The sequence below is a fragment of the Coregonus clupeaformis genome, chromosome 28 (assembly GCF_020615455.1).
Source record: "Coregonus clupeaformis isolate EN_2021a chromosome 28, ASM2061545v1, whole genome shotgun sequence".
Taxonomy (NCBI): domain Eukaryota; kingdom Metazoa; phylum Chordata; class Actinopteri; order Salmoniformes; family Salmonidae; genus Coregonus; species Coregonus clupeaformis.
The window spans coordinates 17,835,424-17,861,821 of record NC_059219.1 but is presented as its reverse complement, the minus strand read 5'-3'; the positions used below and the strand labels follow the sequence as shown (position 1 = coordinate 17,861,821).

General features: G+C 43.8%; 1 protein-coding gene across 2 annotated transcripts; it reads right to left on the bottom strand.

Annotated features, from left to right (window-relative positions):
* Nucleotides 1-11,087: 11,087 nt before the first annotated feature.
* Nucleotides 11,088-25,373, bottom strand: LOC123482140 (nestin-like). 2 transcript variants are annotated; one of them, XM_045208667.1, is made up of 4 exons: nt 24,375-25,373; nt 23,352-23,476; nt 19,766-19,839; nt 11,088-16,443 (listed from the first exon to the last, which is right to left on the bottom strand). In XM_045208667.1, exons 1-4 carry the CDS (start codon nt 25,188-25,190, stop codon nt 11,537-11,539), a joined length of 5,922 nt encoding a protein of 1,973 aa, XP_045064602.1. In that variant the 5' UTR covers nt 25,191-25,373; the 3' UTR covers nt 11,088-11,536. The 2 variants fall into 2 exon arrangements, with proteins under 2 accessions (XP_045064602.1, XP_045064603.1); XM_045208668.1 differs by having other exon boundaries at nt 24,786-25,373.
* Nucleotides 25,374-26,398: the final 1,025 nt, after the last annotated feature.

Sequence of the window (26,398 nt, the reverse complement as noted above, 5' to 3'; positions counted from 1 at the left end):
GGGTACAATTGCATGACTTACTACATGCAAAAGATAAAAGTGACTGTGGACACATGACGCAAGGTATGGGAGTGGTCTTTCGGAATCCAGAGTCAGTCTGCATGGCTTGTGGACCGTGCGCTTCCGTGTGGCCTTTTCATCCAGTCTGTTTGCGTCTCTGTTCGTGTGTCTAACCTCAGTCCATCATCCGTACCTCCCTTCAGTATAGTCTCTTGTAGAAGCTACATCATGACGCAGTGTTCCCTAAAACATTAGCAGTGAAACATTACCTGTCGTTAGCAATTAGCCAAAAGATGAGCTGTCAGCCCAGAGTGTGTGTGAACAGTAGGGTGGAACACATAGAGCACTGCACATAGAAGTGAAGACCTACACCGTTCATATAAAGGACACTTATCTACCACTCCCATAAACAATTATATCCTTTCTATCTGCAACGTTCTGATTGTTTTGCCCCTACTCAATTTGCTGACACATTTGTCATCTAGGATACTCCCTCCCCCCTCCACCTAGTGTGTGGAGGTGTTGACTCTATGTTCCATCAGCGCTTACTGCACTGTGTGCTGGTTTGCAGGTCCCTGTCTGGGCTCCTGTGTTTAAAGTAATGTTCATGGTGATGTTGATATGCGTGTTCATAAGGAGTGTTGCAGTTACCCTGGCTGACCAGCAGATGTCAGCACATGTCTCACCATTTCTCTCTCTCTCTCTCTCTCTCTCTCTCTCTCTCTCTCTCGCTCTCTCTCTCTCGCTCTCTCTCTCTTTTCTCTGTCCCTCCAGGCCGGTGGGCCACTTACCTCAGGGCACCATGCTGACCATCAACACCAACCCCAACATCAGCATCAAGTCGGAGCCCGTGTCGCCCAACCGTGACCGCAGCACCCCATGCTCCACAGCCGGGGGTGGCGGAGGAGGGGGCCTAGTGACCATCACAGGGGCCCCTATGTCAGGCCAGTACCCAGGGGCCCTGCGCCTGGAGCCGTCCACCATGCAGGGCCGCTCGCCCGTCGGCAGCCTGAGCAGCAACGGCAGCTCCTACGAGGGGGACCGGGACGATGGGGCCCAGGGGCGGGCCCAGGACTTCCACCACCAGGGAGGGGCCTCCTCGGCCATGGGGCTGCTGAGGCCCTCGTCCACGCAGGAGCAGCAGGAGCAGGAGGGGGCCAACGTGAAGAGAATGAGACTGGACACCTGGGTCACATAGATGTGTAGAACAAGAGAGTGAAGGGGAGAGATGCCCCCCTCTTCCCCCCCCCCCAACCCCACCTACTTACCGTATGTACAGTAAATGCTGACCTCACACACACGCCTCCACCTCACACACACATACACATGCACCGGACACGCCCATTTGCGCATGCTCTTACACACCCTCTTTCTCTCACAAATGTATGCATTGACACTCAAGCTGCATACTGTTTTACACTATATTGTACTACACACACACACACACACACACACATGCTCACACAAACACCCTCTATAGGGGCAGAGTCACCGAACCAGGGATTACATGTCAACATAGTGTGTTGGACAAGAATAGGACTGGAGTGAATGAGTTTTCTTTTGTTCAAGCTCGCTCTGCCTCCTTTTCGTTTTGAAAGGAACGAGAGCAGCTCAAAAACTGACTGACTATTGGCTTTGCTGGGTTTTCTCTTCCCCCTCTACATCAAATAATACACACCTGATATCCTCCTGTCTTTTATCCACAGTAGGTCTCTAGTCCAGCTGCACTGCGCTGTTGAGAAACAGTATGACAACCAAAATGTATCCACTTCTTTGTATCTGCCCAGTGCACTGTTATATCCAGCTTTTGGTGTTTTTGTAGAGTATGAGATTGGTGTATATGGAATATTACGTCCTCTCTCTGTCTGACTGTTGTCCATCAGCCATTTTTACATTTCTATTAACATTTCTATTTTCGATTTGAGAACGCAAAATTCACTGAGTCAAGCTGACTAGCTATCCATTTTATAAGACAGGATTCACTCTTCTAAAGTGGATGGTCCTTGTCATGTTTAGTTTTAGCCAGGTATTTAATCAGAACCATGCAAATAGCTGTTTAATCTGAAACATTGTACCTTATCTAGGTAAAATACTGTTTTATCAGGGAAGGGCTGCACCAGCTCTACGACACATGCTACAGATACCTACAGATCAACTTCAGATGCTGCGTGTGTGTTCCTGTTCTTTGATATTTATTTCAAATGCTCTTTTTGTGTAAAGGTTTTTGTTACTACCTTCTGGACTTTTTCGATTTTCCCCACGCTCAAATCCATCCGCACACACACGAAAAGTATTTTTGTTAAACAATGCCTGTGTTTCGGAAGGCTCTGAATAAGAGATGTAAACTGGGAGAAAAAGCAAAGAACTGTGTATATAAACAATTAGTTCTCTGTGTGTCTTTCTGTATGGCTTTTGTATAGCAGGGACATCGTTTTTTGAGAGTAAACATATAGAGCATATATATATATATATAAATATATATTTAAACAGCAGCGATAGCAGGTTTTGAGAGTAAGTGATGAACTGCATACGATGCAGAGAAAATGATAGACAGGGATTGTATATAGAAATATATGTTCACATATGTTCAGCAGGATATCCCTAAAAGCTAATGTGTTGCTTCTCAGTGGATCTGTCTTTCTAGTTATGTGTGTGGATAGAAGTGTACTATGTTGCAAAGCCAAGGGAGGGTGCTAGAAGGACAGAAAGGGAAGTAGCAGTTGATTGGACTGTTTGAGTGAGCAGTGGTTAGTACTCTGACAGAGCGCACTTTAACCCCTTCCTCCCCCCAAGCCCCCAAAATGTCCCCTCTCTTTAAAAGCCAGGTGTCCTCCAGAATGGGACAGTCGTGTCTGCATGTCCTCAGGCACATCAAACTCATCCAACACACACACAAACACATTCACACTCACACATTAGCCAGACAAGTATCCATTATGCTTTCTGTTAGAGGAGAGTTCCTCCCTGGCCACATTTTAGTAATTACAGCATTTCACTCATTGATCTGTTGTGTGAACTCGACTGCACCCTACCAGTGACTTAAAAGACAAGTCCATCTCACTCTCATTTGACCCCCACCACTATACATTTTCTGCCAAAACGGCTCATTGCTCCACACACTCAAATACCACACTCACATATACTCTGCACTCTGTACTCCGTCCAGAACAGGTTCAAATGACCTCTCATTGGCTCTTTATCGTTTTATATCATTGTAGTTGTTGCCGTAGGAATTGTGCAGCCTGACTCTTCAGGAGTCTAGATGATCATCTAGAGACGGTTGGCGAAAAGAGAGAGCGAGCGATCATGCCTGACGGCATATTCGCATACCCTTAGACTGTAAGACTGTTGTGTCCTTAGCTTTGAACAAAACGTTGACCCTGATGCTTTTTTATAATAATGGTAGCTATGTCTTGAATAGGGCCACAATACATGAAGCGATGTTTCATACCTCTAGACTAAATGGTGATTAGTGGAAGCAGACTATGGGGAGATGTGGTTGGTTAGTACTCTGGACGTTGGCCAATCGAGGTGTTGTATAAAGCTCTGACATTATCTCAGAACAACACTAAGGGTAACTGTAATCACAAACGAAAAGACAATCGTCATGACAATAGTTAACCTGCGCCCCCATATTCCCCAAGTATAATGAATGATGTTTAGAGAATCTCACTTTCCAGTGTTAATTTGTGCTGGTGACAGTTCTATTGTCTGTTTTTATTATAATTGTTCTATGATAATTGCTATTATTACTGTTAATATTATCATTATTGTGACCATCGATGGTAATTGTAATGATGATATTTTATTTTTTGCGGTTTTGTGTAGGTTAGGAATCTTGTTTTATTTGAATTTTATTTTATTATATATAAATATTATATAAATATATTTTTGTTTTAATTTTTTGGTTTGTTTTTTCTTCAAAGGGTGTACTAATATTGCACGATTTATGACATAAAACAAAACCGCTGTAGTAATATTAGTACATGTGAGATCATGAAAGGTGGTAAACAAGTTGAATATAATAACCAGTTCAATGCTGCAATTTTTTGTCAAATGTACAAAATTTAGTCTACACATAGTAAAGTGGGGACAAGACACATTTAATTTATTTCTGACCAGACACAAAGATGTCAATGCATGGGCGTAACGCAAAAAAATTATGAATCATGTTATAGGAAATAAATATGAAATGTAATATCAATAAGAATATACATCACATAGAAATTGAAGAAAAAAGTTAATAAATTGTAGCTAATATATTGTGTTCGGCTAGTCTGCTTTTTGTTGTAAAAAAAAAAACTTTTTTGTTGTTTTTGGAGAATGATATACAATTTGTGTATATTTTCATAAATAAAGTATGCACTGATATGTTATTACAAATTCTATACTGCTTTTACAAAAAAAAGTGTTTGTTATTGTACCAAAGTATCCATTTGTCCCTTCTTACCCTCCCCTTTTTGTGTATGTTTTATCGTATTTTATATATTAAATAGACAAGTTGACCTACAAAGAGGTTTGGTTTGTTATTATTATGATTTACATTAGAATGTGGATTTGTGTTGTTCACTATCAAAACATTTGATAATTTATCAATTCAAAAAAAAAAAATGAAACGTGATGTATCATCTATGTTTGGTAAGTGACAGACAATATGGGACTGTTGAGAGAGTATCTCATTAATTGCCAGAGATGTTGGATATGTGAAGTGAAGTGATGTATTTTCACCATAAGATGTCACTACATGTGCTGGTAATGCTTTGGGCATCATTATCATGTGTTCAGATCTACTGAATTATTTTACCTGTTTTGGTTTTTCTTAGTTTCCAAAAATGGAAATATTTCTAGGAATAATTTACTAAATCAAATCACATTTAAAACATTACATTATTTCGCAAGAAAAGTGAAAAACTTAATTGACTTAAACTGCATGTTATGTGAGACACTACGCCACAGTATTTGAATGACATAACGTCAAATTTTAATACTAATAAAACAACTAACGCTCATATAAAATTCCTCTGTTTCTAAATCATAACTGTTATGGGAGGAAAAGAGAAAGCCAAATGATCTTGGAAGTCGAGACTTGGGGGAGTTCTAATGGAGGAACTGTTGTATTGAGGCGTCTATTCTTTGCATGATAACTTTTCCACTGACATAATCTCTATTATTTAAAAAAGTGCAAGATTTCAGTTTCTAAATGTATCATTGGACATTAAATTGCACAGCAAACAAATACTTAATAAATAAGACCCTGTTTAGACCCAATTTTCAGAGAGGGAGAGAGAGTGAAGTGTGTGTGGCTTGTGAAGTGTAGTTTCTAAGCCGTGGACAGGGAAAAAGGGACTAAAAGCAGGATGTCTCAGTTTTAATCTGGCACTCCAGCCAGTTGGAGAGATGTGGTGGGGGTGTATTGTCCCCTCCTCCAGCCAGTTGGAGAGATGTGGTGGGGGTGTATTGTCCCCTCCTCCAGCCAGTTGGAGAGATGTGGTGGGGGTGTATTGTCCCCTCCTCCAGCCAGTTGGAGAGATGTGGTGGGGGTGTATTGTCCCCTCCTCCAGCCAGTTGGAGAGATGTGGTGGGGGTGTATTGTCCCCTCCTCCAGACAGTTGGAGAGATGTGGTGGGGGTGTATTGACCCCTCCTCCAGCCAGTTGGAGAGATGTGGTGGGGGTGTATTGTCCCCTCCTCCAGCCAGTTGGAGAGATGTGGTGGGGGTATATTGTCCCCTCCTCCAGCCAGTTGGAGAGATGTGGTGGGGTGTATTGTCCCCTCCTCCAGCCAGTTGGAGAGATGTGGTGGGGGTATATTGTCCCCTCCTCCAGCCAGTTGGAGAGATGTGGTGGGGGTGTATTGTCCCCTCCTCCAGACAGTTGGAGAGATGTGGTGGGGGTGTATTGTCCCCTCCTCCAGCCAGTTGGAGAGATGTGGTGGGGGTGTATTGTCCCCTCCTCCAGACAGTTGGAGAGATGTGGTGGGGGTGTATTGTCCCCTCCTCCAGACAGTTGGAGAGATGTGGTGGGGGTGTATTGTCCCCTCCTCCAGACAGTTGGAGAGATGTGGTGGGGGTGTATTGTCCCCTCCTCCAGCCAGTTGGAGAGATGTGGTGGGGGTGTATTGTCCCCTCCTCCAGCCAGTTGGAGAGATGTGGTGGGGGTATATTGTCCCCTCCTCCAGCCAGTTGGAGAGATGTGGTGGGGGTGTATTGTCCCCTCCTCCAGCCAGTTGGAGAGATGTGGTGGGGGTGTATTGTCCCCTCCTCCAGCCAGTTGGAGAGATGTGGTGGGGTGTATTGTCCCCTCCTCCAGCCAGTTGGAGAGATGTGGTGGGGGTGTATTGTCCCCTCCTCCAGCCAGTTGGAGAGATGTGGTGGGGGTGTATTGTCCCCTCCTCCAGACAGTTGGAGAGATGTGGTGGGGGTGTATTGACCCCTCCTCCAGCCAGTTGGAGAGATGTGGTGGGGGTGTATTGTCCCCTCCTCCAGCCAGTTGGAGAGATGTGGTGGGGGTGTATTGTCCCCTCCTCCAGCCAGTTGGAGAGATGTGGTGGGGGGTGTATTGTCCCCTCCTCCAGCCAGTTGGAGAGATGTGGTGGGGGTATATTGTCCCCTCCTCCAGCCAGTTGGAGAGATGTGGTGGGGGGTGTATTGTCCCCTCCTCCAGACAGTTGGAGAGATGTGGTGGGGGTGTATTGTCCCCTCCTCCAGACAGTTGGAGAGATGTGGTGGGGTGTATTGTCCCCTCCTCCAGACAGTTGGAGAGATGTGGTGGGGGTGTATTGTCCCCTCCTCCAGACAGTTGGAGAGATGTGGTGGGGGTGTATTGTCCCCTCCTCCAGACAGTTGGAGAGATGTGGTGGGGGTGTATTGTCCCCTCCTCCAGACAGTTGGAGAGATGTGGTGGGGGTGTATTGTCCCCTCCTCCAGACAGTTGGAGAGATGTGGTGGGGGTGTATTGTCCCCTCCTCCAGACAGTTGGAGAGATGTGGTGGGGGTGTATTGTCCCCTCCTCCAGCCAGTTGGAGAGATGTGGTGGGGGTGTATTGTCCCCTCCTCCAGACAGTTGACCATAGTGGCAGCTGTTCTGTCCTGTGTAGCACATGAGCTCATGTCTCAGACAGACACACACTTCTGTCTCCAGTGACAATAGCCAACTAATAATCATTTATAATCCAGACCACTCAGTCTGTGGCAGTATACCTCGCAGGTTAGCATTTTTTGTCATGAATCTTATTCTGGAGGCAGCTCTGCAGAGTGGTCACTAGCTGGCACAGCCACAAAGTAATACGATCTTATTTTAAACTTCCCCTTAACCACACTGCTAACCATAATGCCTAACTTTAAATGAAGACCAAAAATAGCATTTTTGTTTTCATGAATTATTACAATATAGCCAATTTGGACTTTGCAGCTGGCCTAAGGGGAAATCACTCAGTTCTGCCTCCAGGACAAGACTCATGACAATAAACGTCAACCTGCGTATACATCATCCTTTTATGACTATTTACGGAGAGCACGCTACGATTGTGTGTGTATCACATGGCCAGGGATGGGCCAGGGTGTGGCTCCTCTATAATGCATGGTAGCATTTGTTTGTATATAACTGATGGAGTGAATTCACAGGGGGCCAACATTGATTGGATTAGAGTGGGCATCTGGTACCATCCGGCTCTCTCAAGGCAAGATAAAATAATCCATTGGCTCCTGCGTCACAGTGTGGACAAAATATGCATCCAAATATGTACACTGAACAAAAATATAAACTTAACAGTCCCGTGTAGCTCAGTTGGTAGAGCATGGTGTTTGCAACGCCAGGGTTGTGGGTTCGTTTCCCACGGGGGACCAGTATGATTATTATTTTTTTTATGTATGCACTCACTAACTGTAAGTCGCTCTGGATAAGAGCGTCTGCTAAATGACTAAAATCTAAAATCTAAGTGTTGGTCCCATGTTTCATGAGCAGAAATAAAAGATCCCAGAAATTGTCCATACGCACAAAAAGCTTATTTCTCTGATTTTGTGCACAAATTTATTTACATCCCTGTTAGTGAGCATTTCTCCTTTGCCAAGATAATCCATCTACCTGACAGCTGTGGCATATCAAGAAGCTGATTAAATAGCATTATCATTGCACAGTTGCACCTTCTGCTGGGGACAATAAAAGGCCACTCTAAAATATGCCGTTTTGTCACACAACACAATGCCACAGATGTCTCAAGTTTTGAGGGAGCATGCAATTGGCATGCTGACTGCAGGAACGTCCACCAGAGCTGTTGCCAGAGAATTGAATGTCAATTTCTCTACCATAAGCCGCTTCCAACATCGTGTTCGAGAATTTGGCAGTACGTCCAACCGGCCTCACAACCGCAGACTCCTCTGTCATCTCTGTCTGGCGTCGTGTAGGCAAGCGGTTTGCTGATGTCAACATTGTGAACAACGTGCCCCATGGTGGCGGTGGGATTCTGGTATGGGCAGGCATAATCTACAGACAACGAACACAATTGCATTTTATCGATGGCAATTTGAATGCATAGAGATAACGTGACGAGATCCTGAGGCCCATTGTCGTGCCATTCATCTCTTTCCTACTTATCAGCTTTGCCATTAGACGATTGCACATTTTAGAACAACTTATACTCTATTTTAATCAAGGTCATTGGCTGGGCGCGTGTGATTATTTCCGTTACCCTGTTGCTGATTGCCAGACATGACCTTGAAAATGTAAAATGTAAATGTATGACCTTATCCCATCATAAGGGTACCGTTTATGTGAGAATGATTCACACATTCTTTGGAGCAGCTGATGTGGTTGTGAGATAGCAACTGGAGCCAAACCCTGTCAGAAGCAGCTCTGTCTAAAGTGCTTAGTCATTTGTCTGTCCTTGGTGATGTATTCATACAATTATATGAGTCTAATAGAACGAGTACATATATGCATCAGGTGGCACTGATTGTATATATTTTTCTATTCTGTTTACAACATGGCACGTATAACATATTTGTCTTCCCTAGCCCATTGTTTACATGGGGTGGGCCAGTCGTAAATTTAGAACAGAGAAAAGGAAGGCCAGTTAAGGAGCCACCCCTTCCTCCGTCTGATTTTACAGGTCTTCCATCACATCCATGACATGTGGAGTAAATCAATAGAAAGGGAATAATGGATGACAGATGGTTTTCGGAGGAGAGCAAACACACTCCCTATAGAGAGCTGGTATAGTTTTACGTCCCTCCTGTGTCAAATTCTCACACACACACACACACACACACACACACACACACACACACACCCCAGCCCTCCAGCTGAGCCCCTCCCCCCAGGTTAGCCGGAATGGCCCAGCTGAAATGGAGCCTCTGGTCGCAGCCGGACATAGTGACCAAGCCCTTTCAGCCTCTTGCATCAGATGTTGTCATCCTGGCTGTTTGTCAGGAAACTATTAGTCTATTAACAGCACTGGGCATATATTCCTAAGGTAGACATAGCTTGTCCATCCACAACATATCTTTATATAATTATTGTTATTTCAAATGCTGTAGTTCATCTTGTGCCTATATAACCTAGTTCGTTTATTGTTATTCCCAGAACTGAATACATAAAGTTGTATTGTCATAGCTAGTTACAAGGCTGAGTAAGAGCCATAGATGTTAGAGAATAAGTGCATGCCAGACAGCTGCCGTAATGCCATTCCTGCACCCAGCCCTTCTCTCTGTGAATGGCTGTGGTTTGCCCCTTTATTCAATCAGTCATTGCACAGATTTGGGAAGTGAGCAGGCAACCGGCAGCTAAAATAGCTGCCATTGTTCTGAAAACGGACTAATGAATGACAAAAAAGGGGAAAGAAGGCCATGAGGCGGGAAGAGGAGGAGGTGAGGGGAGGTCATCCATTGTTCCTTGTTGCCTATGTTTTCCCTCGGTCTTCCCATGGGATGGTTGTTTGTTACGGAGGGCCCAGTGCGGCTTTGTTAGCTAGCTTGCTTTGAGGTCAGTAAAGCTGGGATGGTGCCAAATCTCACCTCCCACACCGCCCCTGTGTCTCACTCACTTTAATGTAATACACAGAGGAAACAGATAGATGCTGAGGGAGAAGCCAGCTGTTTTCTTGGCCTGGTCTAAGGGCATGCTTTCCTCTGTCTTTAAAGAGCTTCATCCAGATTTCAACAGACACTGGATAATTATTCTCAGAACCTGTGCGCTGGTCTTTCCTCAGAAGAGATTACTGGATAATAGACAGTAGTGTTTTCATTTGTTTATATTTCTATATGTTTTTCTCCCTTAATTTTACAAAAGCTTTATTTATCAAATGTAAATATTTAAATGTAGAGTATATCAAAGCTGCATCATGAAATAAGTCATAAAGTTCTTAAGCAAAAATACAAAACATATTTGTCAATTTGTTTTATTTTTCCATTTGCTACAATGTACGTTTTTTGAGCAATTCTACATAGAGAACACTAGCCCAAAAAACAACACACGTGTATTTTGCTGTTATCATAAACAAAGTGTAACTATTATGACTAATATGATATAAAGACTAATATGGTAACATGTTGTTTCATGGGATGTTAGTTATACTTTGACACTGTATTGTGAAATGCTTTATTAAAAGTAAGGCAAACTGTTCTTCTAAGATTTCAAACCATGCACTGCTGCTTGTGTGTGAGTTTAAATATCAAATTATAATCATAAATAACACTTTTCTCTAATAGATTTTCTTCAATCAGTGCAATCAAATCAAGTATCAATTAATGGCAGTTTGGAATGCTTTGACTTTCAAATGTCCTTTATTTGGTTTCTAATTGTTACTTTTGTCCTCCAAAGAGAAGGAGTGGTGGATGGGCTAATAAAAATACAAAATAAAAACAAGAAGGAAAAAAATGGCTATTCAAACATCAAGTTGTAAAACCTAAAAAAATGGCACTCAATGTCTTGGGATGGAGTAGGTACACTGGTAGTTTGTATCAGCAGGGTGTTCACCAAGGCACAACTTTGGTTTTTGAAAACAGCAGAAATATTTTATGGTCTGTGCTATCCGGGATCCTTGGGACATCCCTACCCCATTGAAGTTGACATTTTAAATGGTTTAGGTAAGGGTTATAGTTAGGGTTAAGTTAAGGGTAGGGGTTAAGGTTAGGGTTTAGGGTAGGGACGTCCCAAGGATTCCGGATAGCACTGACTCCTATTTTACTGCTCAGCCAATTACAAATTGAATTGTCATGACATTCTGTGACATAGTACATTCATGTTTGGATGAAATTATCTTTTCATTTACTTTTCACTTTGAGGATCAATATGAATCAATGCTCAAATTCAAAGCCTATAAAGTGTAAATAGTTTTACACTCTCAATAACATTTGGTACTTCCACTTATAGAAACCATGCTGAAATTGTTCCTATTCTTCCCCAGATGACCAGGAGTCTCCCTCATCTTCAGAACCTTCAGAAGTAACATTCACACCCTCCACCACTTCTCTACACACCAGCTGCTTCACTTGTGGGGGCATCTGTTTGTCCTCTTCTTCAAGGGTGGAAGCTTTAGGTGTGTCACTGTCCATCTTTGTGTTCCAATTGCCAATTGGCCGCCTGTGGATTCTTCAAATCCACCCAGGATAGGTTGTCAGCCAAGTCTAGGTTCTGATTGGGTAGCTCGGTCACATGGTCATATGGCTCATCCGGTTGATAGGGGGCTCCTGTCTCCGGATTGGAACCCCAGAAGTTGTTGTGTACACCAGAGCTGAGGAAGCTGTGGAGGTCCCGGCCTTTGCTGTCAGTTTTGGATGATCTCTCTGAGTCTCTCTTGTGACCTGCAAAAGGATCTCCAGATTCTAGGTGTTTGTTTGGACATTCTAAGACTTCCCATTCGTCTGTCTGAAGACATTCATGGCTTGCCTGATTGCTAGTGACCTCCTCTAAAGAATGTTCTATAAGAGCATTGCAATCCTCATAGTGAGAGACCGCCACATCTAACAAGTCTTTCTGATCTGCAGTTAGATTTGCTTTGGTGACAGGTTGCAAATACTGGCTTGCATTTGGCGACTCATCATCTATGCTGTTGGACTCTTCTATATCCGAGTTGTTCATGTTGGTTTGACTCTCAAGCCTGCTATTTAAACTGCTGTGGATATAATGGCTTTCAGTGAAGTCTGCATGAGTCAGCATAGAAAGCTTCTGGTCATCCTCTCCTATTTTGTCTGGTACAACTTCAGTTCCCAGTCCCCTACTGAAGACCTTACCTTGAGCCAAATATTCTGCTTTGGACATTTCTACTGAACTTTCTCTAAGAGATGTGTGTTCAGGTGTCATTAGAATCGTAGAGTGCACCGAATACATAACCTCTGAGGAAATACACTCTTGCTCAGACTGATTCAGTTTCTCTCCACCTGAAGGTATATGCTCTTGCTCAGACTGATTCAGTTTCTCTCCGCCTGAAGGTATATACTCTTGCTCAGATTGATTCATTTTCTTGTTGTCTGAGGGTATATGTTCTTGCTCATATAGATTCAGTTTCTCTCTGCCTGAAGGTAAATTATCTTGCTCATACTGATTCAGTTTCTCTCCGCCTGAAGTTATGTACTGCTGTTCAGATTTATTCATTTTCTCTTCATCTGAGGGTATGTGTTCTTGCTCAGATTGATTCAGTTTCTCTCCGCCTGAGGGTATATACTCTTGTTCAGATTGATTCAGTTTCTCTCTGCCTAAAGGGACATTCTCTTGCTCAGATTGATTCATTTTCTCTTTGTCTGAGGGTATGAGTTCTTGCTCATATAGATTTAGTTTCTCTCCACCTAAATGTATATGCTCTTGCTCAGATTGATTCAGTTTCTCTCCGCCTGAGGGTATATACTCTTGTTCAGATTGATTCAGTTTCTCTCTGCCTAAAGGGACATTCTCTTGCTCGGATTGATTCAGTTTCTCTCCGTGTAAAGGTATATTCTCTTGCTCGGATTGATTCAGTTTCTCTCCATTTGAAGGTATATGCTCTTGCTCAGATTTATTCAGTTTCTCTCCGCCTGAAGGTATATACTCAGGCTCGGATTGATTAATTTTCTCTTCGTCTGAGGGTATGTGTTCTTGCTCATATATATTTAGTTTCTCTCCACCTAAAGGTATATGCTCTTGCTCAGATTGATTCAGTTTCTCTCCACCTGAGGGTATATACTCTTGTTCAGATTGATTCAGTTTCTCTCCGCCTAATGGGATATTCTCTTGCTCGGATTGATTCAGTTTCTCTCCACGTAAAGGTATATTCTCTTGCTCGGATTGATTCAGTTTCTCTCCACCTGAAGGTATATGGTCTTGCTCATACTGATTCAGTTTCTCTCCGCCTGAAGGTATGTACTGCTGTTCAGATTGATTCCGTTTCTCTCCACCTGAGGGTATATACTCTTGTTCAGATTGATTCAGTTTCTCTCTTCCTAAAGGTATATACTCTGGCTCGGATTGATTCATTTTCTCTCCGTTTGAAGGTATATGCTCTTGCTCAGATTTATTCAATTTCTCTCCGCCTGAAGGTATATGTTCTTGCTCATATAGATTTAGTTTCTCTCCACCTAAAGGTATATGCTCTTGCTCAGATTGATTCAGTTTCTCTCCGCCTGAGGGTATATACTCTTGTTCAGATTGATTCAGTTTCTCTCTGCCTAAAGGGATATTCTCTTGCTCGGATTGATTCAGTTTCTCTCCGCGTAAAGGTATATTCTCTTGCTCAGATTGATTCAGTTTCTCTCCATTTGAAGGTATATGCTCTTGCTCAGATTTATTCTGTTTCTCTCCGCCTGAAGGTATATACTCGGGCTCAGATTGATTCATTTTCTCTCCGTTTGAAGGTATATGCTCTTGCTCAGATTGATTCAGTTTCTCTCCGCCTGAAGGTATATGCTCTTGCTCTGATTTATTCCGTTTCTCTCCACCTAAAGGTATATTCTCTGGCTCGGATTGATTAATTTTCTCTCTGTTTGAAGGTATATACTCTGACTCGGATTGATTCAGTTTCTCCCCGCCTGAAGGTATATGCTCTTGCTCAGATTTATTCATTTTCTCTCCGTTTGAGGGTATGTGTTCTTGCTCATATATATTCAGTTTCTCTCCGCCTGAAGTTATATACTCTTGTTCAGATTGATTCGGTTTCTCTCCGCCTGAAGTTATATGCCCTGACTCAGATTGATTCAGTTTCTCGCTGCCTGAGGTTATATGCTTTTGCTCAGTTTGATTCAGTCTCTCTGAGTGTATCTGCTCTACCTCCTCACTGTATAACATGTCTTGTGTCTGGGAAAGTTCAGTGTGAGACTCAATTTGAAGACTCAGTACTGACTCGCTCTCAATCATCTGCCCAGTAAAGTGTTCATTGTAACTGGATATAGATAAATTCTCTAACTCTTGCTCCACCAATCTATCAATTATTTCTTCATTATAGTCCTCATCAGAGCACATAATGGAGTACTCTCCAGGTTCTGTAAGTTCCTCATAGGATTGCTCCTCTTCTGCCTTCTGAATCAACTGATCTACAGCATTCTCCTCATTGTTCTCCTGTGTAGCATGCTCCTTTGTTTGGCTAGCATCCATGTCCTCTGTGTGAGTGGAGCCCATGTTACTTTCCTGATCTATGACATCCCCTTCTGGCTCTTCATACAGATCTTCCATGGTGTCAAACTGTTTGGACTTGCCTTCGCCCCAGGTGCCTGTTGCTGTCTGGCCAACCTCCCTGTCCTCTTCACCATCACTGGAGTCACTTTCGCCCATGTGTGAAGCCTGCGTGTTGGTATCTGTCTCGTCGCTCTTGTAACGGATCAGGGGGTGTGTGTCGGCCAGTGTGTTGTCCTGAGCGTAGCTGTTTCCTTCTAGCTCAGCCCTCCATGAAACAGAAGTATTTTGAGAGTAGTTTGCCTCATCATCATCCTCTTTGTCAGATATATTCAGTTTCTCTCTGCCTGAAGGTATATGCTTTTGCTCGGATTTATTCAGTTTCTCTCCGTTTGAATTTATATACTTTTGCTCAGACTGATTCAGTTTCTCTCTGCCTGACGGTATATACTCTTGATCAGACCGATTGGGTTGGGTTTCTCTGTTATTCCTCATCTCTTCCGCTTTCATGTGATCCTTTCCTTCTTTCCAATCATCCGTTCTTTCTCTAATTCCATTCTCCTCATTGTACCCTTCCACTCTATCCCATTCATCCATTACATCCCCATTGGGGTGCAATGCATATTGTTCCTCACGTTTATTAAACATATCATTTTCATCATCCCCTTTTCTGAAATGTATATCACCTTCCTCCACTCTTTCAACATGGTGAAATACCTCTTCTGACCAGTGAGAAGCTTGAGCAGATTCATATGAGATAATCTTCTCTTGGTTGAACTCATCGATTCTTTCTGTCATATCATTATCCTTATTGAACCCTCCCAATCTTTCCCAATTATCCTTACCATACCCATAGGGGCGCAATTCATCTTCCAATTGCTCCTCATCTTTGTTAGACATATCATTTTCATCATCCTCTTTTGTGAGATTAATAACATCTTCCTCCACTCTTTTAACATGGTGAAAGGCCTCTTCTGAACCGTGGGATGCTTGAGCAGATTCATATGACATATTGTCCTCTTGATTGAACTCTATTGGCTTGTTGTAACCACTTTTCCCCACCCCATACTCAAAAGCTTGACTGCTTGTGAAGGTCTCAAATGCTTGTTCTAGCACTGATGCAGTTTCAGATTCCAAGCCTTCATTTCCCACCCATTCAGCATCTTTCCTTGCTGTTTCAAGATTTCTTTCCTCCGATTCATTCAGATCTAGTAGAGGTTCCTCTTTTTCAGAAAACATTTCAAAACGTACATCATTATCGTTATTCGCTGAGCAACCAGAATGTGCTCTCTCATAGCTCACTGAAGGGCTGTAGAGCTCTTGAGCATGAGTGCTGTACACAGTTGGCATACTGAAGCTGGTCTCAGCCTGGTGGCTCATGGTAGATTCCACAACTGGTTTCTCTTCAGCAACCCAGGTTCTGACTATGTTCTGATCCTCTTCCTCCTTTTCCATATCCCACATGCATTGTTCCTTATGGTCAGATCCAAGCCTAGATACAACATCAGCTCCTGCCTCTTCAGTGGGAGGTGAGAGAGGTTCAGCATAGTTGACTTCTTCATGGACATCTTGGGGTCTGAAGTGGTCGACTGAAATTCCGTCCTGTGGTACTTTGGGGTAAGGCGTTGACCAACTTACCTGCCGGTTGGACCCTACGCCAAAGTCAACATGCCTTTCCTCTGTCTTTCGACAACTCTCAGGTGTTTCGTTGAGGGTTACCCGATTTTGAGTCCAGAGTGGTGATGCGGACATCATTGTTACATTGGATCGTGGGCTTGCTCCATGGATGGTAGAGATAGGACTGATAATGTGACTGGTAGCCAGCTGTGTCTTGAAGCTTTGCTTAACCCCTCGAGAGCTGGGCACTCCATCTGTGAATGGCATAGGAAGACTATTGAATAGGTATACCATACATAATGGTAATGGGTAGACCACAGGCCAGGGTCTATCATAGATAGACATCAATAAAGTTGAAATGACACTGACAATAATCTTGGCAACAACAGGAAACATTCACCAATGCTTTGATTGCTTTTTGATTGCAAATCTCTGCCTATTCCAAAATGTCTTCAGTTTTATCTTAGGTTGACAGATATCTCGAAAACCCCAACCCAAAGGCAATATTAGGAGACATGTTCTCCTGAACAGAGGTTAGACAGTAATGGAGAGATATTGATCATGACTTCCTTCCCCTCCAGTCTGAATTACCGGAAAGCAAAGCCATATGGCTCAATGACCTTTGGGGACCCTCTTAGTTAGCTTGTGTTACAGAGCACAAAGTGCCTAGCTCAGTCCCCTAACCACCCCACACCATCCCCCACACTCTTTTTGGTCTAATGTGATTACAGTGCCTTGCAAAAGTATTCATTTCCCTTGGCGTTTTTCCTATTTTGTTGCATTACAACCTGTAATTTAAATGGATTTTTATTTTTATTTCATGTAATGGACATACGCAAAATAGTCAAAATTGGTGAAGTGAAATGAAAAAAATAACTTGTTTCAAAAAATTCAAAAAAATAAATAACGGAAAAGTGGTGCGTGCATATGTATTCACCCCCTTTGCTATGAAGCCCCTAAATAAGATCTGGTGCAACCAATCACCTTCAGAAGTCACATAATTAGTTTAAAAAAGTTCACATGTGTGCAATCTAAGTGTCACATGATCTCAGTATATATACACCTGTTCTGAAAGGCCCCAGAGTCTGCAACACCACTAAGCTAGGGGCACCACCAAGCAAGCAGCACCATGAAGACCAAGGAGTTCTCCAAACAGGTCAGGGACAAAGTTGTGGATCAGGGTTGGGTTATAAAAAAAGATCAGAAACTTTGAACATCCCACGGAGCACCATTAAATATTATAAAAAAATGGAAAGAATATGGCACCACAACAAACCTGCCTAGAGAGGAACGCACACCAAAACTCACGGACCAGGCAAGGAGGGCATTAATCAGAGAGGCAACAAAGAGACCAAAGATAACCCTGAAGGGGCTGCAAAGCTCCACAGTGGAGATTGGAGTATCTGTCCATAGGACCACTTTAAGCCGTACACTCCACAGAGCTGGCCTTTACGGAAGAGTGGCCAGAAAAAAGCCATTGCTTAAAGAAAAAAATAAGCAAACACGTTTGGTGTTCGCCAAAAGGCAAGTTGGAGACTCCCCAAACATATGGAAGAAGGTACTCTGGTCAGATGAGACTAAGATTGAGCTTTTTGGCCATTAAGGAAAACGCTATGTCTGGCGCAAACCCAACACCTCTCATCACCCCGAGAACACGATCCCATTTTCATCGGCAAGGACTGGGAAACTGGTCAGAATTGAAGGAACGATGGATGGCGCTAAATACAGGGAAATTCTTGAGGGAAACCTGTTTCATTTTCCAGAGATTTGAGACTGGGATGGAGGTTCACCTTCCAGCAGGACAATGACCCTAAGCATACTGCTAAAGCAACACTTGAGTGGTTTGGTAGCTTAGTGGTTAAGAGCGTTGTGCCAGTAACCGAAAGGTCGCTGGTTCTAATCCACTGACTAGAGCCGACTAGGTGAAAAATCTGTCGATGTGCACTTGAGCAAGGAACTTAACCCTAATTGCTCCTGTAAGTCGCTCTGGATAAGAGCGTCTGCTAAATGACTAAAATGTAAATGTTTAAGGGAAAACATTTAAATGTCTTGGAATGGCCTAGTCAAAGCCCAGACCTCAATCCAATTGAGAATCTGTGGTATGACTTAAAGATTGCTGTACACCCGCGGAACCCATCCAACTTAAAGGAGCTGGAGCAGTTTTGCCTTGAAGAATGGGCAAAAATCCCAGTGGCTAGATGTGCCAAGCTTATAGAGACATACCCCAAGAGACTTGCAGCTGTAATTCTGCAAAAAGTGGCTCGACAAAGTACTGACTTTGGGGGGGGGGGGTGAATAGTTATGCATTCTGAAGTTTTCAGTTTTTTTCTTATTTCTTGTTTGTTTCACAAAAAATATATATTTTGCATCTTCAAAGTGGTAGGCATGTTGTGTAAATCAAATGATACAAACCCCCCAAAAATGCATTTTAATTCCAGGTTGTAAGGCAACAAAATAGGAAACATGCCAAGGGGGGTGAATACTTTCGCAAGCCACTGTATACAGTGCTTTCGGAAAGTATTCAGACCCCTTGACTTTTTCCACATTTTGTTACGTTACAGCCTTATTCTACAGTTGATTAAATAAATACAAATCCTCAGCAATCTACACATAATACCCCATACTAACAAAGCGAGAACAGGTTTTTTGAATTTTTTGCAAATGTAAAACGTTATGTCTGGTGCAAACCCAACACCTCTCATCACCCCGAGAACACCATCCCCACAGTGAAGCATGGTGGTGGCAGCATCATGCTGTGGGGATGTTTCTCAGCGGCAGAGACTGGGAGACTAGTCAGGATCGAGGCAAAGATTAACGGAGCAAAGTACAGAGAGATCCTTGGTGAACACCTGCTCCAGAGCGCTCAGGACCTCAGACTGGGGCGAAGGTTCACATTCCAACAGGACAACGACCCTAAGCACACAGCCAAGACAACGCAGGAGTGGCTTCGGGACAAGTCTCTGAATGTCCTTGAGTGGCCCAGCCAGAGCCCGGACTTGAACCCGATCAAACATCTCTGGAAAGACATGAAAATAGCTGCACAGCAACGCTCCCCATCCAACCTGACAGAGCTTGAGAGGATCTGCAGAGAAGAATTGGAGAAACTCCCCAAATACAGGTGTGCCAAGCTTGTATCGTCATACCCAAGAAGACTCAATGTTGTAATCGCTGCCAAAGGTGCTTCAACAAAGTACTGAGTAAAGGGTGTGAATACTTATGTAAATGTGATATTTCCGTTTTTAGGGTGGGTTTTGCAAACATTTCTAAAAACCTGTTTTTGCTTTGTCATTATGGGGTATTGTGTGTAGATTGATGAGGGAAAAAACGGTTTAATCAATTTTAGAATAAGGCTGTAACGTAACAAAATGTGGAAAAAGTCAAGGGGTCTGAATACTTTCCAAAGGCACTGTATACAGTACAATACAGAGTCAAGATTCGCCCACCTTAAGGATAAGGAAGATGCCTCTTGGTTTTGAGTAAAATTATACAGTAACAGGAGTACATGTCAATATCATGTTGTACTACAACACAGTCACTGATATAGCTGGTTGATTCCTGAATGAAGTGATAATTTACCAGACATGTAGGTACTCCTTAGCTGATTTGTTGAAGAGAAATCCCCCATCAGACTTTCATTGTCCAGTAAAGCTCTGAAGAAAAAGAACAGACATAGACAAATGAGAGAAGGATTCATAAAGGGAAAGTCATGTAATCTTTTTTTGCATCACTATCTAGAAAATAATATGTCCTGGTTAGAAGCAGCTTGAATACTAATATTACGAAGAACCAAAATAATTTTAGTTTGGCGATACTAGGGGGTATTCTGAAATGATGTGTCATAGGGTGGGGTCAGAGGAGTGAAGGGGGAGGGCTTTTGTTGCCAACACGAGATCTGTTGTTATGGAAATGTAGGGACGACATTGTCATTGACGAGCCATCTGCAGTGCACACCACTGCCATCAATTCCCCCTCTCACATACTCACAGCCTAAAATACAGGCATGCACGCCCTGACATTCTGATTAGCTCAAGCAGAACTACAATACAATTTGTATTCACAGATGTGGACCATGCCCATTCCAACACACATTCACACCAGCATCTCTAATGAAACAATACTTATAAATACTTATAAACAGGTGCACATGAATATCCCAATATGATCCCAGAATGACATTCCAAGTGTTGCTCAATGTGTTGTACTGTATAGGTGCAGATAATATGAATGTAATGCATTTAGTAAATCTCTTTGAGACTCTCTCTGCTTCTCCCCCTGCCTCTTATTCCTGTTACTCTAGACTCCCATAGCTCATACGTTGGTCATTCCCTGCTGATACCTTGGGGTCACTATGGAGGGGGAAGAGGCCAAGGGAAAGAGAGAGGCGCCACAATAGAGGCCCATATAAAGTTACCCTGCTCAAGACAGCTGAGACTGGTCTTTTCAAGGTGATGACCTTTAGGCCAGACGGCTGAGCCCTATTGGACAACAGACCTTGGACATCTACATATTGTTCCACATTCTCACAGGGGGAGGGGTGATGGGGCTCAGTCTGAACTCCCATTTGAAAAGGCATCTCTGAATGTGGTAAACTAGACATCTAAATCAGGATTGGCATGGGGCTAATAAGGATGGCTTTCTCACAAATCGGCAAAAAAAGAAAAATAACATGTTTGGAAAATAATAATATGCCATTTAGCAGACGCTTTTATCCAAAGCGACTTACAGTCATGTGTGCATACATTTTTTTTAACGTATGGGTGGTCCCGGGGATCGAACCCACTACCCTGGCGTTACAAGCGCCATGCTCTACCAATTGAGCTACAGAGGACCACGAAGAAGAAGGGGAAGATATTAGTGAAGATGGGATGAGTGGGACATTTGCCTCAATTTCCATATTCTGATCGCCAGGCTTTTTTACAGACATCAAACATACATGGGCTTGGTGTCGCTTTTTCAGCTGTTGCCGCCTTCATCAGAGCATGTTCAAACCGACTTGAGGTGACGCTTTTATTTGAACCTAACCACGCCTCTCTTACATAAAATAATGACTACCTCTGATCACCTTTGGCTGTGTGCCAATGGTCTTTCATGCTTCCTCCCCTTGTCTCCTTTCCCTCTACAGCTGATAAGTAAAATAACTGGATGGATTGCCATCATAATGCTTTCACCTGTCATGGTCTATCAGATCAGTGGTTGGGAAGAAAAACAGACAAGGAAAACAAGCTAGTTAAGACTGAAGTCCAACTTGAGATCCTTGTATACAACTAATGTTTTCAAGCAAAGCTCCAATTGACATCAATGCATTATTTACTAGTTACCCTTTAGTATTTGGCCCAAAATGTATATACACTGCTCAAAAAAATAAAGGGAACACTTAAACAACACAATGTAACTCCAAGTCAATCACACTTCTGTGAAATCAAACTGTCCACTTAGGAAGCAACACTGATTGACAATACATTTCACATGCTGTTGTGCAAATGGAATAGACAACAGGTGGAAATTATAGGCAATTAGCAAGACACCCCCAATAAAGAAGTGGTTCTGCAGGTGGTGACCACAGACCACTTCTCAGTTCCTATGCTTCCTGGCTGATGTTTTGGTCACTTTTGAATGCTGGCGGTGCTTTCACTCTAGTGGTAGCATGAGACGGAGTCTACAACCCACACAAGTGGCTCAGGTAGTGCAGCTCATCCAGGATGGCAAATCAATGCGAGCTGTGGCAAGAAGGTTTGCTGTGTCTGTCAGCGTAGTGTCCAGAGCATGGAGGCGCTACCAGGAGACAGGCCAGTGCATCAGGAGATGTGGAGGAGGCCGTAGGAGGGCAACAACCCAGCAGCAGGACCGCTACCTCCGCCTTTGTGCAAGGAGGAGCAGGAGGAGCACTGCCAGAGCCCTGCAAAATGACCTCCAGCAGGCCACAAATGTGCATGTGTCTGCTCAAACGGTCAGAAACAGACTCCATGAGGGTGGTATGAGGGCCCGACGTCCACAGGTGGGGGTTGTGCTTACAGCCCAACACCGTGCAGGACGTTTGGCATTTGCCAGAGAACACCAAGATTGGCAAATTCGCCACTGGCGCCCTGTGCTCTTCACAGATTAAAGCAGGTTCACACTGAGCACACGTGACAGAGTCTGGAGACGCCGTGGAGAACGTTCTGCTGCCTGCAACATCCTCCAGCATGACCGGTTTGGCGGTGGGTCAGTCATTGTGTGGGGTGGCATTTCTTTGGGGGGCCGCACAGCCCTCCATGTGCTCGCCAGAGGTAGCCTGACTGCCATTAGGTACCGAGATGAGATCCTCAGACCCCTTGTGAGACCATATGCTGGTGCAGTTGGCTCTGGATTCCTCCTAATGCAAGACAATGCTAGACCTCATGTGGCTGGAGTGTGTCAGCAGTTCCTGCAAGAGGAAGGCATTGATGCTATGGACTGGCCCGCCCGTTCCCCAGACCTGAATCCAATTGAGCACGTCTGAGACATCATGTCTCGCTCCATCCACCAACGCCACGTTGCACCACAGACTGTCCAGGAGTTGGCGGATGCTTTAGTCCAGGTCTGGGAGGAGATCCCTCAGGAGACCATCCGCCACCTCATCAGGAGCATGCCCAGGCGTTGTAGGGAGGTCATACAGGCACGTGGAGGCCACACACACTACTGAGCCTCATTTTGACTTGTTTTAAGGACATTACATCAAAGTTGGATCAGCCTGTAGTGTGGTTTTCCACTTTAATTTTGAGGGTGACTCCAAATCCAGACCTCCATGGGTTGATACATTTGATTTCCATTGATAATTTCTTTGTGATTTTGTTGTCAGCACATTCAACTATGTAAAGAAAAAAGTATTTAATAAGATTATTTAATTCATTCAGATCTAGGATGTGTTGTTTAAGTGTTCCCTTTATTTTTTTGAGCAGTGTAGTTTAGTGCTAAAGGTATGATGAGAGAAGTATGTGGTGTCTGATATATGTACTGAGACATGAACCGTACCTGTATGTGGTGTCTGATATATGTACTGAGACATGAACCGTACCTGTATGTGGTGTCTGATATATGTACTGAGACATGAACCGTACCTGTATGTGGTGTCTGATATATGTACTGAGACATGAACCGTACCTGTATGTGGTGTCTGATATATGTACTGAGACATGAACCGTACCTGTATGTGGCCACCTCCATGCCTAGAGACATCTTCAGCTGCAGCAGACCCCTACTTTCTATCAGGAGAGTGTCAATCTGATCTCCCAGAGCCCCCTTCTCCATCTCCAACACCTCCAGATGGGCCTGTGGAACAGGAAAAGGGAAGAGAATTTATTAGAAATGGCATTGTTGTCATCCAACTATAGCACATGAACAGGTATTGAAGGCACTGAATTCTGGTTCCTGGCCCCATGGCAAGAGTTTATGCCCAGAATAGAACATAGAATGTTCAATATTGTGTTCCCTGCATCTAATGGTTGGGCCCCAGTCTGGATTTTTTACCTTTCTGGACAAATTATGACCTGAAACTAATACCCAGAGCCCCACCATGCCGTTTCTATCCAAACATTTCATTAGCATTTAAAATGAAAGGGAGGACAATATAAGGCCTCTCAGAGATACTCAGTTGGTATGTTTCTACATCATAGATATCATCAGACTCATTTGGACAAAAACACCTCTGTGCGTTTTAATAACATTACCATATTTTCCCCGTTTTTATTTTGGGCCATGTCCATTTGAAAAATGTTCTGCTATGACTGACATTTCAAACGTTTTGTTTTGCTCTGGTATGCTCACCCCCACCCCCTGTGCTGGAAATAACTGGAAGTAGCTCCAGCTGTCTGGATTAACTGGTAAGATACACAACAAGCACATTGTCATTTGTCTTTGGACTGAAATCATTTGAAGTTTCTAAATCCCAGACAGCAGTCACATTCAGACAACACACTCAAGACGTTTTAAACAATGCATGATGATTCAAGGGAATTTCATAGTAAGGTTAGGAATCTCACTTTATGGCTTCAGTCTCAGTTCAGGTGAACAGGAGTTCTAAATAAGCTAATTGATACTATTATACGATTGAATTGGCAAATTACAATGTTATAACAAAGTTACCTATGAGAAATTGACATGAATAAACCCACACCCATGAATACGCCCACACTAAAGACCAGGGGTCGGCTACTTTAACTGTTCTTACCTGCAGGTTTTGTATCTCCTGCCTCTGCCTGTCTCTCTGTTGGGCCACACTCCTCTCCAGATACTGCCTCCTATCCTGGGCTGATGCCAGCTCATTCTCCAGGGCCTGAAGTTTCAGCTGGCTCTCAATCTTCTCCTGGCCCACCTGGGCCAACCGGGTTCTGGCCTGGTTTAGAGACTCCTCCAGGCTGTTCACCTGGCCCTGAAACACCATGGCCGCCTCATGCCACGCCCTGACAGCCATCTGGGAGTACTCCTCACCCAGCTCCTGGAGGCTGGGTAGCTGGGTGCCCGTTTGGGGTGGAGGGGGTGGCAGTGCAGGTCTGACATGGATTAGTGTAGCCTGGAAGCCGGCAACATCTTCCTGGTGGGTTTGTATCTGGAACTGGATTTGTTTCTCTAGCTGGCTCACCTTCTCTCTTAACCAGATCTGAGCCCTCCTCTCCTCCTCCATCTCCTTCCTGCTGTCTGCCAGCTTCTTCTTCACCTCCCCATGGGCGTCCGCCTCCCACTGTCTCTGCAGCCCCAGGGCTTGGAGCTCCTCACCCAGGCTCCCTAGCTCTAGCTCCACCCGGTCCTTCTCCCTCCAGGCTTCCCCCACCTCCTGCCTGGCCAGGCTCAGCTTGTCCTCCAGGCCCATCCGCCCCCCCTGGCCGCTGCCTCTCAGGGCCTGGATCTCCTGGCATAGTAGCTTGTTCTCCTCCTCCAGCAGCTTCACTCGGCCCAGGTAGGTCTCCAGGCGTTGGTTGAGGTTCAGCATCTGGAGCTTGTTGTCGGTCCGGTGGCTGTGGTGGTGTCGGATGCTGTGGAGCTCCATGTCAGAGAGAGAGAGAGCGAGAGGAAAGATAGTGATGCTGGTTGAGTAAAGAGAGCCTCACTCTGGAGCTAGCAGTTTCTGTCAATGTGTGTGAGGTGCTGATTCGGTCTCTCTCTCCAAGCCTGTGTTTGAGGGTCAGAATGTGCTGTGAGGCTGCTTGCCTCCTGTAGTGTGACCGCTGGTGAGATACTCTCCTTTCATACTGTAATTAATGCAGGGGGAGGGCAGAGGGGAAGAGAGGGGAGGAGAGATGGAGAGGGAGGAAGAGAGGGAGGTGGGAGTGAGCAGTGATGTCATTTGGGGTTAACTCTAGCACTGCTGGAATGTCTTTGCTTCTTATTCACTGGGAGAAATTCACATTTTGATTGAATGATTTCTGTTATCTCTCTACAAGTACATATTTAGTTATTTTTATGAAATCATGTATTTCTTTACAGCAGTTTTTTTCTGATACACACATATTGTGCATAATTGTGAGACTATTGAATGTACAATATGTAAGGCTAAATGCAATAGCATGAATACAATACTCTAATACAGCACTGTAAATGGAGAGACTTGACAGGAAGCCTAGAGGAAACATTTGTATTTGTACTAAGACAACTCCGATTGTCACATGTGATGTATGTTTAGAAATCATAGGCTAAATCAATCTAATTGGATAATTGATTGACTGAATAAAGGATAGGACACCATCTTGATGTAGCTATTTCTCAGATCCATTTTGACCTCACTACTACCCTCTGGGGACAGTATTTCAACATTGCAGCAGCCACACGTCCATATTCAACCTCGATCCTATGGTTGGCTCAAAAGTGTACTCAGTACCATCATGACAGTACCATCATCACACGTCAACATAACTTCCTCCTCTCAGTCAGATGAAACAGTGGAATAGTTTCCTGTGACATGTTTAATGCCAACCAGAGTCAAAGCAGAAGTAGTAATACAGGTCCTAATAGGGATAAAAACAACAAGAGCCACCACCTCATAGAGATCAACACTGACACTGGGTAAGGTTTCTCCGTACTTGTATCTCTAAGAAACACACTATTGACGAGAAGTAAAGGATGGCAGAAGAGCTGCATTATTCTCCCGTGGTTTTCAAGAATCGCATCGTTTCTTCGCCGAAAGGTGAGTCTTGGCCTTTTTTTCTCATCTCTTCATCAATATCACTCTCTTTTAGTTCATTTCTATCAGTTTACAAA